This window comes from Microcebus murinus, chromosome 19 (assembly GCF_040939455.1).
Source record: "Microcebus murinus isolate Inina chromosome 19, M.murinus_Inina_mat1.0, whole genome shotgun sequence".
In the NCBI taxonomy this organism is placed as follows: Eukaryota; Metazoa; Chordata; class Mammalia; order Primates; family Cheirogaleidae; genus Microcebus; species Microcebus murinus.
Genome location: NC_134122.1, coordinates 39,073,965 through 39,089,787, shown reverse-complemented (window position 1 = coordinate 39,089,787; position 15,823 = coordinate 39,073,965). Strand labels below are relative to the sequence as shown.

Below are 15,823 nucleotides of genomic sequence, written 5' to 3'. Positions count from 1 at the left end.
AACCTGAGCTGAGGGACAATCGGCCACCGCAGCGGACAGCGCAGAGTGAAGCCTCGCTTCCCTCCCACGGCGACCAGGGCCCCAGCCGAGAGCAGCAGGTGTAGCAACCCGCCCAGGTAGGGCGGGAGTGGGGAGCGTACAAGGGGACAGGGAGCCACCGAGGAGAACCCGAAGGACTCTAGGGCAGAGCCCAGCAGGCTCACCTGACGCGCCCCAGGCCTGCGCCCTGCGCTCCGTGCCTCCTCCCCAGAGCCACACGCGCTTTAAAGAAGGGACAAGACGATCAGCCTCTGGAAATTAGACTTCTCCAAATTTGTCTCTAGCCCTTTTGGGCTGCTCTACCTGGCACTCGGGGTGTGCCTAGAGAGAGCGACGGTTTTGCTTTAGTTGTCCGGAGGGCAGTTCCCTTCCAAAGGGACGGTAGTGCCATTCCGCCCTTGGTTCAACAAGAGAAAGGCTCCCTTTCTAACTTTGAAATGTTGTGGGGGTCTGTACTGCAGAGGCCATTCCTCCCTGGATGGAGTGCCAAAGCACTCCCACGGGCATCTCCTTCCACTTCACACTCGCCCAGCGCCAGACAGCAGCTCAGGCCTCAACCCCCTACTTGACAGATATGGCCACCAGGGCGCAGACAGGATGGGCACTAGCGACTAGCTTTTAGATATGGCCACCAGGGCTCAGACAGGTTGGGCACTAGAGACTAGCTTTTGGAACAGGTGGCCTCCAGGGAAGGCAGAGAGGTCTTGGGGAACATGTATGCCTGGGTACGGGGGGTGGGGGATTTGTCAGTGTGGCCTTGCCACCTGTGCCCCTCTTCCTGGCGCAGAGCAGCCTTGAGCGTGGTGGAAGCTCTGGTGGGGGCCCATGGCCGCTCCCCTGGCAGGATGTGCGCGGCTGGGATTGAGGGTGCCCCTAGGTCCCTACGGAGGGAGGGCACTCGACTGTCCAGGCCTCTCCTCCGCTGCCCAGGCTCCTGCGCTGATGCGCTGTGCCGTGCATCTGCCCGATCTCCCTGTCCTTGCAGAAACCAGACACCATGTGCGACGAAGACGAGACCACCGCCCTCGTGTGCGACAATGGCTCCGGCCTGGTGAAAGCCGGCTTTGCTGGCGATGATGCCCCTAGGGCCGTGTTCCCCTCCATCGTGGGCCGCCCCCGCCATCAGGTCAGGCTGCCCCCTGCAGAGGGAGCCCTGTGGGGGTCCCTGCCTAGCTCGCCCCTGTGTCTCCCGGAGCTGTGTTAACATGTGCATGGTGTCTCCTCTCCGCAGGGCGTCATGGTGGGTATGGGTCAGAAAGACTCCTACGTGGGCGACGAGGCTCAGAGCAAGAGAGGTATCCTGACCCTGAAGTACCCTATTGAGCACGGCATCATCACCAACTGGGACGACATGGAGAAGATCTGGCACCACACCTTCTACAATGAGCTCCGTGTGGCTCCCGAGGAGCACCCCACCCTGCTCACCGAGGCCCCCCTCAACCCCAAGGCCAACCGTGAGAAGATGACCCAGATCATGTTTGAGACCTTCAACGTGCCTGCCATGTACGTGGCCATCCAGGCCGTGCTGTCCCTCTACGCCTCCGGCCGTACCACCGGTGAGTGCCAGCGGAGCCCAGGCCTCGGGCTGAGCGCTCCCACCCGCGGCGCCCCACCTCCCCCTCCCCCGCGCCCTAGGCCCGGAGCGCTGGTCCCAGCAGCAGACGCTCACTCGCTGTCCCACTCGGCACAGGCATCGTGCTCGACTCTGGCGACGGTGTCACCCACAACGTGCCCATCTATGAGGGCTACGCCCTGCCACACGCCATCATGCGTCTGGACCTGGCCGGCCGCGACCTCACCGACTACCTGATGAAGATCCTCACTGAGCGTGGCTACTCCTTCGTGACGACAGGTGCGCCGCGCCCCGGGCACCCTGGGCGGGAGGACTGGCGGGCGCAGGCCCCAGGGGTCGGGCGCTGAGGGCTCCCCTCCTGCTTCTGCCCTCTGCAGCTGAGCGCGAGATCGTGCGCGACATCAAGGAGAAGCTGTGCTACGTGGCCCTGGACTTCGAGAACGAGATGGCAACAGCCGCCTCCTCCTCCTCCCTGGAAAAGAGCTACGAGCTGCCCGACGGGCAGGTCATCACCATCGGCAATGAGCGCTTCCGCTGCCCGGAGACGCTCTTCCAGCCCTCCTTCATCGGTGAGCCCCGACCCGGGCCCCTCGGGTCCTCCCGGGTCCCTGCTGTCCCCGCCACGCCGCCGCCCCGCGCCGGTCCCCTCCGTCCCGCCTTCGCGCGCTCCTGCTCACGCTCCCCACCCCCGCGGGCCCGCAGGTATGGAGTCGGCGGGCATCCATGAGACCACCTACAACAGCATCATGAAGTGCGACATCGACATCAGGAAGGACCTGTACGCCAACAACGTCATGTCGGGGGGCACCACCATGTACCCTGGTATTGCAGACCGCATGCAGAAGGAGATCACGGCGCTGGCCCCCAGCACCATGAAGATCAAGGTGGGCGGCGGCCCGCACCGGCTGCCCGCGGGGTGGGCTGGGGGGGCGCAGCCTCCTCCAACACGACCCTTGTCTTGCAGATCATCGCCCCACCTGAGCGCAAGTACTCGGTGTGGATCGGCGGCTCCATCCTGGCCTCGCTGTCCACCTTCCAGCAGATGTGGATCACCAAGCAGGAGTACGACGAGGCGGGGCCCTCCATCGTCCACCGCAAATGCTTCTAGACGCCTCCACCTCCGCGCACTCTCCCCAGGACGACAGATCGGCTCACCTCGAGCCCCTGCGCAGCAACTCTGCGACAACTTCCGTTGCTGCCACCACAATCCGACACAGTGTTTATACCGTGTACATACATTAACTTATTTTACCTCATTTTGTTATTTTTCAAAACAAAGCCCTGTGGAAGGAAATGGAAAACTTGAAGAAGCATTAAAGTCAATCATTCTGTTATGCTGCCTAAAGTTGCTTGTTGTGTTTATTTGTGGGGGAGGGGGAACCCCCATGCTCCCATCCTCTCAAGCCCCTTTTTGCAATACTCCAAATGACTGTGCTCCTGAGCAAAATTACGTCTTCCCCCGTTCCCTCGCCGGCTCCCTCGGGATCAGATCCGTTCCCAGACACTGGCAGGCCCGTCGTGGCCCGCTGTAGCCCACCGTGGCCTGGCCTGCCCGCTGTGACCTGCCGTGACCTGCCGTGCCCCTCCCTGCCCGCCGTGGCCTGCCCTAGCCTTCCTTGCAAGCCCAGCCCGTCCCCTGGCCTGCGGGCCGGCGTCTGTCTTCCTCCCCGCGGCGCCGCGGACCCAAGCGTCGCCGGGGCGGGCGTGGCGGGCGCTGGCCGTGGTGCTGGCGGGAGCTGTCCCTCAGAGCGGCCCCGCTGCTCCTGCGGTGTCCGCTCCTAAACCTCCAGCTCTAACGGAGAGGGTTGCGTTCGGCATTTAAAACACCAGTTTCAATTTGTAAGTGCAGACAACCACTTTCTCCTGGACACTGGAAAGTCCTTCGCTGCGTGCCGGGTGTGCTGGTTCGAAGGAGCGCCCTTCCCGCACGAGCCCGGGAAGGGCCTGGCCAGCGCTCCAGAAAGGACAGCGGGTGCTGGGCGGCAGACACTGAGGACAGCCAGCAAAGAAGGCTCTGGACAGTGGGAGCTGACGCAGGCGCTGGAAGAAGAGGTCAGCCGGGGAGGAGGGCACCTCCCCAGTGCTTTAGAGGCACAAAATATATTAACAGAGTCTGACTTTCTATGGGAGTGCACAATGCCTATTTTTTTTAAAAAGTACCTTAAGGTGTCTCAGCTAAGGTTCTCAAGAGCAGTGGCCCCTAAATAAAACAGATTCTCCCTCAAAGAAGGTAATAAACCCATCTGGGAATAAGTGTGGCGTTAGAGCTGACCATACAGCTATGTTCTGTGCCGCAAAGTCTCATGTTTATTCCTTCTTTTCTGGACTACTGAAAAACTTCAGAAATATTTGAGGCCTCCAAGGCAGCGATTCTGCCAAATCCAAATATCAAGAGAATTGGCAATATAGTAAAATTTAAGACTTTAATAAAATAAGTACACAATACCACGTCCACTGAAAACCATGTAATATTGCCCCACCCAGGGTAGATGAAGGTTAAAAATGGGCTATATTCTGAAGGTCTTTCAGAGAAATCCAACTTTTGTTGACAATACTAAACACACAGAGACATATCTGATATGATAATACATAACCATATTGATAGGACTAAATATACATAGGCATATCTGAGCAACCACAACACATATATGCACAGCATGAATAATTTGTTCATGTAGCCGGCAGCCTAGTAAAATGTCAGTATTGGATATGTTAGCTGGCTGCCATGCTAAACATTTTTGAAATCACTAGAACCCCAAATCACATAATTGAGATTTAAGTAAGAATATGTAAGGAGGTAATGACCCATTTCTCCTGTAATCATAATTGGTAAATGACTCATAATATTTTAGAACTGACAGAAGTTTCCTATATAATCTGATAACATTTCCTCAAGCACCAATCAATTTTAAAAAACCTACTTTTGACATCACTCTTCCACTAAAAATAAGCACAAAAATTATGAATCATGTGGTTTCACTGGAAATGCACTAAATCTAAAATTACCCTTTCTGACACTTCTCTGAAAAGAAAGAAGCATCATATATCTTTCCTACTCTCATATAAGGTTGTGATTATAGATAGTTGGTAAATTGTGTTACCTGTATTAGGTCTGAAAGAGGATCTTTTTTGGCATGGTGTGGCAGAAGCAGCCACAGGGTAGCCTGACATGAGTGAGGAACAGGGGAGGCTTCACCAAGGCCAACCCTGTCACACAGGAAGCTGGAGGGCCTGTCACTGGGTGGAAGGAGCCCTGAGCCCTCGACTGACCCTGTCTCCATTATCCATTTCTTAATGTTTAACCTGATAGTGAACAGTTTCTGGGGGTGATGAGTAGGCGACGAGCAATTGAAAGGGAAATTTTGAAGGGTGCAAAGATGATGATGGAGGGTCTCATAGGTGTGAATAGAATCGGGATTGCTTTCTGCATGACAATCGTTGGGGTTTCTTAAACCTTGTCACTCTGCAAAGAGGTGCTGGCCACTGGGTTGGCCTCAGGAATAGTGGACCCCTTGTACATCATGGGGTGAGGGCAACAATAATGCCTTTGGACTCTTATCCCACCCCACCTCCTCCAGTTTCCTGCATGTTACCTGTGTTACATTCTTCCAGCTGCTGTAACAAAGTACCACACAATGGGTGGCTTCGAACAACAGGAATTTATTCTGTCATGGTTCCGGAGGCCAGAAGTCTGAGATCCAGGTATTGGTAGGGTCCTTCTTCTTTTTTTTTTTTTAAACAGAGTTGTCCAGGCTAGAGTGCCATGGCAGCAGCCTAGCTCATAGCAACCTCAAATTCCTGGGCTCAAGCAATCCTTCTGCCTCAGCCTCCCGAGTAGCCGAGACTACAGGCATGCCACCATACCCAGCTACTTTTTGCTGTATATTTTTAGTTGTCCAATTAATTTCTTTCTATTTTTAGTAGAGACAGGGTCTTGCTCTTGCTCAGGCTGGTTTCGAACTCCTGACCTTGAGCGATCCTCCCACCTCGGCCTCCCAGAGTGCTAGGATTACAGGCGTGAGCCACCGTGCCTGGCCAAGGTAGGGTCCTTCTTAAGGCTTTGAGGGAGCATCTGGTCCGTGCCTCTCCCCCAGCTTCTGGTGGTTGCCAACAATTCTTGACATTCCTTGGCTTGTAGATTCCTCACTCCAATCTCTGCCTCTATCACCACATGGCCTTCCTGTGTGTATCTCTGTGTGTTCATTTGGGTTTCCTATTCTTCTGTTAACAGAAAAGAAAGCCAAATTCTGTAAAATAATTTTAAAGAGATTTATTATGAGCCAAATTTGAGGGCTATGACCCAAAGCCACACCCAAGAAGTCTTGAGCAAGCAGACTTGCTGTGGTCAGGTTATAGTTTGATTTTATACATTTCAAGGAAACAGGGGTTACAGGTAAAGTCATAAATCAATACGTGGGAGGCATACATTGGTTAGCCTGAAAAGGTAAAACAAAGGAGGGAGGGCTTACAGGTGATAGGTAGATTTAAAGATTCTTTGACTTGTAATTGGCTAAAGACAAGAAGTTTTGTCTAAAGGCTTGGAGTATTTTAAGATAAGGAGTTGTTTATCAGAGACAAATCACCCTGATATGTATTCATTGTGTAAATTGAGGACCTGCAGGTTTGTCTTGCATACTCTTAAGCCTATTGACGGTTATAAAGGATGTCCCCAAGAAGTGGGGGGTGGGGGCATGAGGAGGCAGGTCTGACCTACCTTCTTGTGGCAGGCAATTTAATTTTGGGATATCCCCTTGGCTAAGAGGGGTCCATTCAGTCAGCCCATGTGGGGGCGGGGGAGCCTTAAGATTTTATTTTAGTTCACACTTCTTTTTTTTTTTTTTTTTTTTTTTTTTTTTTTGAGACAGAGTCTCACTTTGCTGCCCAGACTAGAGTGAGTGCCATGGCGTCAGCCTCGCTCACAGCAACCTCAATCTCCTGGGCTCAAGCGATCCTCCTGCCTCAGCCTCCCGAGTAGCTGGGACTACAGGCATGCGCCACCATGCCCGGCCAATTTTTTGTATATATATTTTTAGTTGGTCAATTAATTTCTTTCTATTTTTGGACTTCTTAACATGTTTTATGCCTGTTATGCCATAAATTCATAGGAAACAGGTTCCAGCAGGTCTGGCTTCTTCCCGTTTGGCTCTCACCAAGTGTGCTTCTCAGGGTGGAGCCCATTGGGCTGGAGCTTCAGTGAGAGGCAAGAAGCTTTCTCTTTGGCTCCCTTCTTTTTACTGATCACTTTCCTCCATGTGTTTCAAGAATGTATGTTAGCTCTTAGGATGCGTAATACGCCTAATACCCACATTAATTCGCTTGGCAAGAATCTTGCCCTTAACTTGTTCGTTTGCAATGACAATGCCACCAGCATGCTAGGGAACATTATAGACGTTTCCAGCTTTGCCATGGTAACCGCTGTGGGACATTTCCTTTTGAACGCTGTCCATTCCCTTGATGCCTACGGTACCACTTCTCTTATAGATTAGCATGTATGTGGACAAAGGAACAACTCTGTTTTCTAAAAAGCCTAGAGCAGTGGTCCCCAAACATTTTGGCACCAGTGACTGCTATCATGGAAGGCAATTTTTCCACCACCTGGGGGGAAGGGAGGTGCAGCTCGGGAGGCGGGAGGTGATGTGACCGATGGGGACAGTAATGGGGACAGCGGCTGTAAGTGCAGATGAAGCTTTGCTCACTCACCCTCTGCTCGCCTCCTGCTGTGCGGCCCAGTTACTAGCAGGCCACAGACCAGTAGTGGTCTGCAGCTCAGGGGTTGGGGACCGCAGGCCTAGAGAACATGTATTGGGTGTCTCTCCTTTTCCCCTTTGTGGTCATCATTTTGGTGAATTACGGGAAGATGGTGGTTCTGGCCAAAAGGCTCACATGGTCTTCTTTTAAGGATACCAGTCATTGAATTTAAGGTCCACCTAAATCCAGGATAATCTCATCACAGGATCATTACCCTAAAGACATCTGCAATGAGCCTTATTCCAAGTAAGATCACAGTCTGAGGTTTCAGGTGGGCATACCTTTTAGGAGGCGTATTAGTCTGCTAGGGCTATCATAACAAAGCAGCACAGACTGGGTGGTTCACGGCTTAAATGACATAAACTTATTTTTTCATAGTTCTGGAGGCTGGAAGTTTGAGATCCAGGTGTTAGCAAAACCAGTTTTTTCTGAGGCCTCTCCCCTTGGTTTGCAGATGGCCACCGTCTCTCTTCATCCTCACGTAGTGTATCTGTGTGTACCCCTCTGTTCGTATCTGTGTCCTGATCTTCTCTCCTTGTAAGGACACTAGTCAGATTGCATTAAGGTCCACTCTAATGACTTCATTTAACTTAATTACCACTTTAAAGCCTCTAGCTTCAAATACAGTCACATTCTGAAGTCATGGAAGTTAGGACTTCAACACATAAATTTTGGGGGGACACAATTCAGCCATAATGGGAGCAACATTTCAACTTACTCCAGTACCTAGGAGGCCACCACTAACAATTCACTCTAATAGGTCATGCATCGATTATCTTAATATTGTGTCTTACGCTATAGGATGCCCTTTCCCATACCTGAGCCCATTTCATCTTATAAAGTGGCTAATGTAGGGATTATCATTCCATTTTCATAGATGATAAAAGTGATGTTTTAAGATTGGCAACCTTTCATCTCTAACTCAGCGATAAAAAAAAAAAAAGATTGGCAACTTGCTTAATTTTATAGAACAGTAAGAGTGGTGGGGTAAAGACTTGAACTTGGAACTATTGTCTCTACTCTTTTGTTTTTATTTTTGATGCATCCTTATACGTATTTCTTATAAACAGCACATACAGTTGGCTCTCCACAGGTTGCACACCTGTGGACTCAACCAACTGTGGATTGAAACCCACCAATAAGAAGGGGCAACTGGCCGGGCGTGGTGGCTCACGCCTGTAATCCTAGTACTCTGGGAGGCCGTGGCAGGCAGATTGCTCGAGGTCAGGAGTTCGAAACCAGCCCAAGCAAGAGCGAGACCCCGTCTCTACTATAAATAGAAAGAAATTAATTGGCCAACTAATATATAGAGAGAAAAAATTAACCAGGCATAGTGGCACATGCCTGTAGTCCCAGCTACTTGGGAGGCTGAGGCAGGAGGATCGCTTGAGCCCAGGAGTCTGAGGTTACTGTGAGCTAGGCTGATGCCATGGCACTCACTCTAACCTGGGCAACAAAGCGAGACTCTGTCTCAGAAAAAAAAAAAAAAGAAGGGCCAACTGTATACTGTGCCATTTTATATAAGGGACTTAAGCATCCTTAGATTTTAGTATCCAAGGAGGGGGTCTGGAAACAAATATCGAGGATATGGAGGGCTGACTGTAGTTCAATAATTTTTCTAGTCTGACAATCTTTGTCTTTTAATTGAGACACTTGGTCCATTTATATTTAATGTAATTACTGATGCATTTGGGTTTAAATCTATCATTTTATCTTGTATTATTAGTCCAGCCTATTCAAAGTCTAAAATCAATTAATACTTTTACCTTTCTTCTGGAAAATATGAGGACTTTTGAAGACTATAAATTCATCTATTTATCTTCCCTCTGAACTTGTGTTCAGATGTTTTAAATCTATCTATTTAAATTGCCTGACATTATTATTTATTTGTTACATATCACTCATGGGTTTATCCCCAAGATATTATAATTATTTTATACAGTTTAGATTTTCCTACATATTAACCATTTTCTTTGTCCATTTTTTTTCCCCTATGGGCCCCTTCCAAATGAGATCTCTTTCCTTCTGTTTCAAGTACAGTATTCAGAATTTCTTTTCATGAGGATCTGTTGGTGGCAAAATCTCTCGGTTTTTGTTTCCCTACATATGTCTTTAATTCTTCCTCACTTTTGAAAGATAGCTTCTCTGGATATAAAATTCCTGGTTGACAATAATTTCTTTTGACTTGTTAAAGATAACATTTCTCTGCCTTCTGAGTCTCATTGTTGCTATTGAGAAATCAATGGTCATCTTGTTATTTCTTTGAGGCAATCTGTATTTCCCTCTCTCAACCTTTCAGCTATTTTTTTTTTAAAGATTTTCTCTTTGTGTTTGATATTTGTAGTGTTTCTATGATATGTAGGCTGAGTATCCCTAATCCCAATATCCAAAAATCTGAAATGCTCTAAAATCTGAAACTTTTTGAGAACCAACATGATGCTCAAAGGAAATGTATTTTTAGATTAGGGATGCTGAACTGGTATAATACAACTATTCCAAAAGGAAAAAACATCCAAAATCCAAACTACCCTGGTCCCAAGCATTTCAGATAAGGGATACTCAACCTGTATCTAAGTGTAGGCTTTAAAAAAAATTGTTTTGGGCCGGGCGCTGTGGCTCACGCCTGTAATCCTAGCTCTTGGGAGGCCGAGGCGGGCGGATTGCTCAAGGTCAGGAGTTCAAAACCAGCCTGAGCAAGAGCGAGACCCCGTCTCTACTATAAATAGAAAGAAATCAATTGGCCAACTGATATATATATATAAAAAAAAAAAAAAATTAGCCGGGCATGGTGGCACATGCCTGTAGTCCCAGCTACCAGGGAGGCTGAGGCAAAAGGATCGCTTGAGCCCGGGAGTTTGAGGTTGCTGTGAGCTAGGCTGACGCCACGGCACTCACTCTAGCCTGGGCAACAAAAGCGAGACTCTGTCTCAAAAAAAAAAAAAAAATTGTTTTGTTTAGGATTTATGAGCTTTTTGAATATGTGAATTAATATTAGTATCTTTCACTAGGTTTGGAAAATTATCAACCATTGTTTTTTTCTTTTTGTGTGTGTTCCTTCAAATTTTCTTTTTAATTTATTTTTTATTGAGGTAAAATGTACATATGTAATTTATCATCTTTGCCATTTTTAACTTTACAGGTCAGTGGTAATAAATATCTTTATATTATTTTTTTCCCTTCATCTCCTCCATCTCCCTGCTTCTTGGGCTCTGGTGACCACCAACCTACTCTCTGTCTTCAATAGATCTATGTTTTTGTCTTCCACAGATGAGTGAGAACATGTGAGATTTGTCTTTCTGTGCTTGGCTTATTTCACTTAACATAGTGGCCTCCAGCTCCACCCATATTGCTGCAAATGACAGAATTTAATTCTTTTTTTATAGTTGAATAATATTCCATTGTGTATATTTACTACATTTTCTCTATCCATTCTTCTGTTGATGGTCACTCAGGTTGAGGCATGTCTTGGCTATTGTGAATAGTGCTGCAACAAACATGGGAGTGCAGGTAGCTCTTTGATATGTTGGTTTCTTTTCTTTTGGATATATATCCAGTAGTGGAATTGCTGAATCATGTGGTGTTTCTATTTCTAGTTATTTGAGGACCCTCCATATTGTTCTCCATAGCAGCTGTACTAATTTACATTTCCACCAACAGTGTATGGGGGTTCCCCTTTCTCTACATTCTTGCCAGCATCTGTTATTGCTTGTTTTTCTGAGAGATGCCATTTTAACTGGGATGAGATGATATCACACTGTGATTTCGATTTGCATTTCTCTGATGATTAGTGATTTTTTAAAAATATTGTCTTCAGTCCCATTTTTTTTCTCTCCTCTCACTCTGAAGAACTGATGAATTAGGCTTCACCAAAATTAAAATAGCTGATTATCAAATGACATCATTAAGAAAATGATAAAAGCAACAAGCCACTTGGCCTCACTGCTGGCATCTCCCTTCTCTTTCTTTGGCATCTTTGGGGATCCCATGCCATCTCCCTGCTCTCTTCCCCCTGCCCATTCTTTCTGTCCTTCTAAAGGATAAAATAAACTTTTTAACTTTCATATCTTAAAAAAAAGAAAATGAATACTCAAGCCACATATTGGGGGAAATATTTGTAAAACATATAACTGACAAAGACTGGGTGCAGTGGCTCAGGCCTGTAATCCTAGCACTCTGGGAAGCCAAGGTGGGAGGATCCACTTGAGCTCAGAAGCTCAAGATGAGCCTGAGAAAGAGTGAGACTCCATCTCTACAAAAAGTATAAAAAATTATCCAGGCATGATGGCACATGCCTGTAGTCCCAGCTACAAGGGAGGCTGAGGCAGGAGGATCACTTGAGCCCAGGAGTTTGAGGTTACAATGAGTTATCATGACACCACTTCACTCTAGCCCAGGTGACAGTGACAGAGTGAGACTCTGTCTCCAAAAAAAGAAAGACTGCTATCCAGGGTATACAAAAAGCTGTTAGAATTCAATAATCAGATAAAAATACAATAAAATGGACAATTAAAGTAAATTTTTTAAAAGCAAAAACTAGAATGTCAGAACTTCTTGATATCTTTCACATTTTAAAACTTCTTTTCTGTATGTTTTATTTTAGGGATATTATCTGAATTGCATTGTGGGTAATTTCCTCTAGCTGATCTTCCAAATTGCTAATTCCCCCTTTAACTTGCTTAATTTACCATTAAACCCTTTCACTGAGTTTTAATTTCTATTATTAAGTTTTTCATTTTTAGAAATTGTTTTGTTCTTTTCCAAATCTATTAGGTCACATTTTTATAGTTTTCTATCCCCTGAAAAATTTGATTGGCTTGTCTCTTACTTCTTTAACAGAGCAGGCGTAGTTTTTTAATAATATGGATATAATAATCTCAGCAGCTGAAATCTTAGGGTTTGTTTCTGTTATTTCTTGTTTTAGTTCTTATTCATGCTGCTTTGTTTCCATGTGTACTTGATTGTGTCATGTTCATTGTCTTTGAAGAATTACTTGTGGAATGCAGAAAATAGGGGACTCTCCACAGAGAGGGTTTGTGTTTGTTTCTTCCAGGGATCTCCTAGAACACTACTAATCTGAGGCCCCATTATTCACAGCCTGAGGGCCTCTTGGTCTTCCCAGATAATATGAATTTGTGCTGCTATGACACACTCGGGTTGAGCTTCTGTTTACAATTTCCCAGAAGTCTGCATCCCACACCACCACCATCACCGTGAGCTCAGTGCCAAGGCAAGTTGCCTTACAGATCCTTGAGCGTTGGTGTGGGGCAGGGTTAACTTCTGGTCCATTCCTTCAGGCTTACCCAGGGGTGTAGCCCTTCCGGATTCTAGCTTCCTGCAAGGAGGCCTCAGGCTTTGCAAACCTGTTAAACCCTAAATGCAATGTAGTTGGGAGAAGAAATGCTCTCAGGGCAAGAGTTATTTCTAGGATCATTGCATTTATGGCTTTCCTTAAATTTTGGCTTAGTAATTGTTTTCCAAGACTGAATTTAAATTTTTAAAAATGTATTCATTTAGAGATGGGGTCCCACTATATTGCCCAGGCTAATCTTGTACTCCTAGGCAGAAGTGATCCTCCCACATCAGCCTCCTGAGTAGCTGGTAGTACAGGTATGTGCCACCTTGCCCAGATCTTTCGTAATAAATCTTTACTATCTGTCAACTCTTCAGTGCTTGTAAGAAGATTTTTAAAAAAATACTTTATCCAACATTTTTAGTTATTTTCAATAGGAGTGATGATCCCAGGAATTTAGCCTGCCATATTCTCTAAAAGTAAAACTCAACATTCCCTATTTCTCAGGTTGCTCTCTAACCACCCCTAAAACACAGCTCAAATCTCACATGCAAGCTTAAGGAATTTTGCAACAAAATCTGCTGCCTTATTTTAAAGCTGTTGTCCTTTCCCTGGGCCTAAAAATGTACTGAGTCAGAAAAGTTCCCCAGGATGCCAGGACACCAGCTGGGAGGCTGAGGTGCCTGGAGCCACTGCAGCCCAACGCTGATGTGCTGTGTGTCAGCAGGGATCAGCTGGACCATGAAAATAACAAATAAATAAATAAATAAATAAAAGAATGAAGGGCAAAAGTGACAAAGGAAATAGGTCAAAGTCATAAATCACCATGACAGCTTCTATGGGGAGGATAGTGGATGATTTTTTTCCCTGTCTTTTTTATGCTTCACTGTTTCTTCCAACATTATTTTTTTCAATAAATATGTATTGTTACTAATATTAAAAACACTAAAGTGGGAAACAAAGACAAACAGAAAAGAAAAGGCCCCCCTAACCCACAGCCCAGAATTCTATTTCCAGTAGCAGGGACAAGTTTGGACACATCCATTCACGGCTGCTGGCGACCTGGGCTGGGGAGGGGAAGGGGTCAGAGGATCACACGTGTCACACACATGTATGCTACATGGGATCATACACGCCCCTGACAGGAACAACCCCTGCTGTAAATTTTGTTTCTCTGCACTGAGCTCCAAAGCAGTCCCGGTGCGCTCGGCACCCAGCGGGAAGAGAGTGCTAGAGGCTCGGGAGCCAGAGTTCCAGCCCCAACGCTGCCCAAGACAATGGGTTTCCCTCTGCAAGAGGGTTCTGCCCCGCTCACTCCCGAGGGAGGGATGCTTGCAGAGGGGAGGGGCTTTTCTGCAGGACGAGGGAGTAGGCTGGGAAAAGGGGGGAGATTCACATTTCTCTGCTGCAAGTACCTTGAGAAGTTCCGAAAAAGCTCCACTGTACTCTTTCCCCTTCCGAAACCAGAGTGCCCACAATCCTTCCTCCTGCCCTCCCTCCCTTCCGTCCTGTCCATCCATCACCACATTTATCGAATGTCTCTACCATTACAGGCACCGAGGGACACTATAAGGAATGATTTGGCTGTACTTATACCCAAGTACATGCTTAAAAAGGGACCCCAGTACATGTCACTTCTGTTTCTAGAATCTGGATTTCCCCCTAATTTTTGTTTCAGCCTCTAGTGCTCAGCGCAGGGCAGGCCGGTGGAAGGCAGGAGCATGGGGTGCAGTGAGGCCCCAGGGCTGGTCTCCCTGGGGTGGGTGGGGGCTGCATGTTTCTTCCCACGCCATGCTGGCACTGGGAACTGGGAATTTGAAAGCTGGGGACTGCAGCACCTCTGAAATTATGTGTGGTGTTCCGTCACATGGGCAAGGCACACACTGGTCTGGTCTAGGAGGAGGGTGAGGCAAGACAGGTGCTGCACTGGGTGGCTGTATTCCTCCTGGCACTGTGGGGCAGAGGGACTCATCCCAGGCTGCAGGAGAGTGCAGCACTGTGGCTCCCAGCTCGGGATGCCTCTGTCTCCTTTTTCCTCCCCACCCAGCTTCCTGGTTACTGGAGCTCCCAGGTGGGAGCTGAGGTCCTCCTCGGCCTGAGAAGCCTCCAGCTCATTTCCTAAATGAATCCAGAACCCTGTCGCTCCTCTATTGCCCTGCGGATCGGCACCTCCTCCAGTCCTCAGTTAATTCACAGATTTATTTAACAAACATTTGCTGAGCCCTGCTCTGCCCCAGGCCCCGAGGTGGGAGATGCAAGGAGTGAGCCCCAGGAGTCAGAGTCTGGAGCTTATGGTCTAGCTTGGGCGGCAGATATTCATCAAATAGCAACACAAAGCAATGTCCCTCTGCAAAGTCGATTTGTGCTACCAAGGAGAGGTGTGGCGTGTGTCAGCATGGACTAAGCCATGGGCCAGGGAAGGCTTCCAGAGCACGTGCAGGTCAAACTACCTCGGAAGGGCCAGTGGGAGGTGGCAGGTGGGCGGGAGGGAAAGCTCCCCAAGGCCGGGGGCTGGGCCTGGCTGGGGGAGGTGCTGGGAGGAGGCAGAGGGAGGCCCACCCAGGCTGGGCAGACCCTCCATTGCTGAATATATATATATAATTTTTATTCTAAGAGCAATGGAAATCCATTTCACTATTTTAAGGGGAGAGAGAGAGACAGAGAGAGAGAGAGAGAGAGAACCTGGCCACACTGGGTACAGGAGGGAGGACTCGGTGACAGTGCTCAGCTCCCTGACTCCAGATGCATCTGGATGCTCACCGAGGACCGACTTGCCTCCCGGGAGAGCTTGGCTGGTGTGGGGAACCAGGCAGACTGGGAGCTCTGGAGAGGGTGTGGCTAGTGGGACCAGGAGTAGGCTGGGCCCTGAGATGGGGGTATGACCCGGGGCTCAGTCCAAGGGAGCCTTGGAGCTGGCGGCTAGAGTCACTAGAATTGGAACTCTGCTGTGTAGAAAACCGAAAATGACCACAGGGGAATGAGAGCTTGTGGTATCTCAGAGTTTACTCCCATTTTACTAACTCAGGGGAATGGTAAATGGAAGATGGTAAATGAGAAATCTGCCTCAAATAGCCCTGCTTGTCCCTGAGTCTGCGGTGGAGCTGGAAAAGGGGGGGTGGGGAGGGGAGAGGAGGGAGGAGGGGAGAGGAGGGAGGAGGGGAGAGGAGGGAGGA

At 48.1% G+C, this 15,823-nt stretch overlaps 1 protein-coding gene across 1 annotated transcript; it reads left to right on the top strand.

Annotated features, from left to right (window-relative positions):
• ACTA1 (actin alpha 1, skeletal muscle) lies at positions 1-2,957 on the top strand. The gene is made up of 7 exons (XM_012764344.3): positions 1-116; positions 1,025-1,165; positions 1,271-1,595; positions 1,730-1,891; positions 1,990-2,181; positions 2,315-2,496; positions 2,577-2,957. Exons 2-7 carry the CDS (start codon positions 1,037-1,039, stop codon positions 2,718-2,720), a joined length of 1,134 nt encoding a protein of 377 aa, XP_012619798.1. The 5' UTR covers positions 1-116; positions 1,025-1,036; the 3' UTR covers positions 2,721-2,957.
• The last annotated feature ends 12,866 nt before the right edge of the window (positions 2,958-15,823 follow it).

Excerpts from the sequence above, each read along its gene's own strand:
- ACTA1 (XM_012764344.3), top strand. The coding sequence starts at position 1,037 with ATGTGCGACGAAGACGAGACCACCGCCCTCGTGTGCGACAATGGCTCC. Across the intron at positions 1,596-1,729 it reads CGCCTCCGGCCGTACCACCG|GCATCGTGCTCGACTCTGGC; the intron begins GTGAGTGCCAGC and ends CACTCGGCACAG. Across the intron at positions 1,892-1,989 it reads CTACTCCTTCGTGACGACAG|CTGAGCGCGAGATCGTGCGC; the intron begins GTGCGCCGCGCC and ends TGCCCTCTGCAG.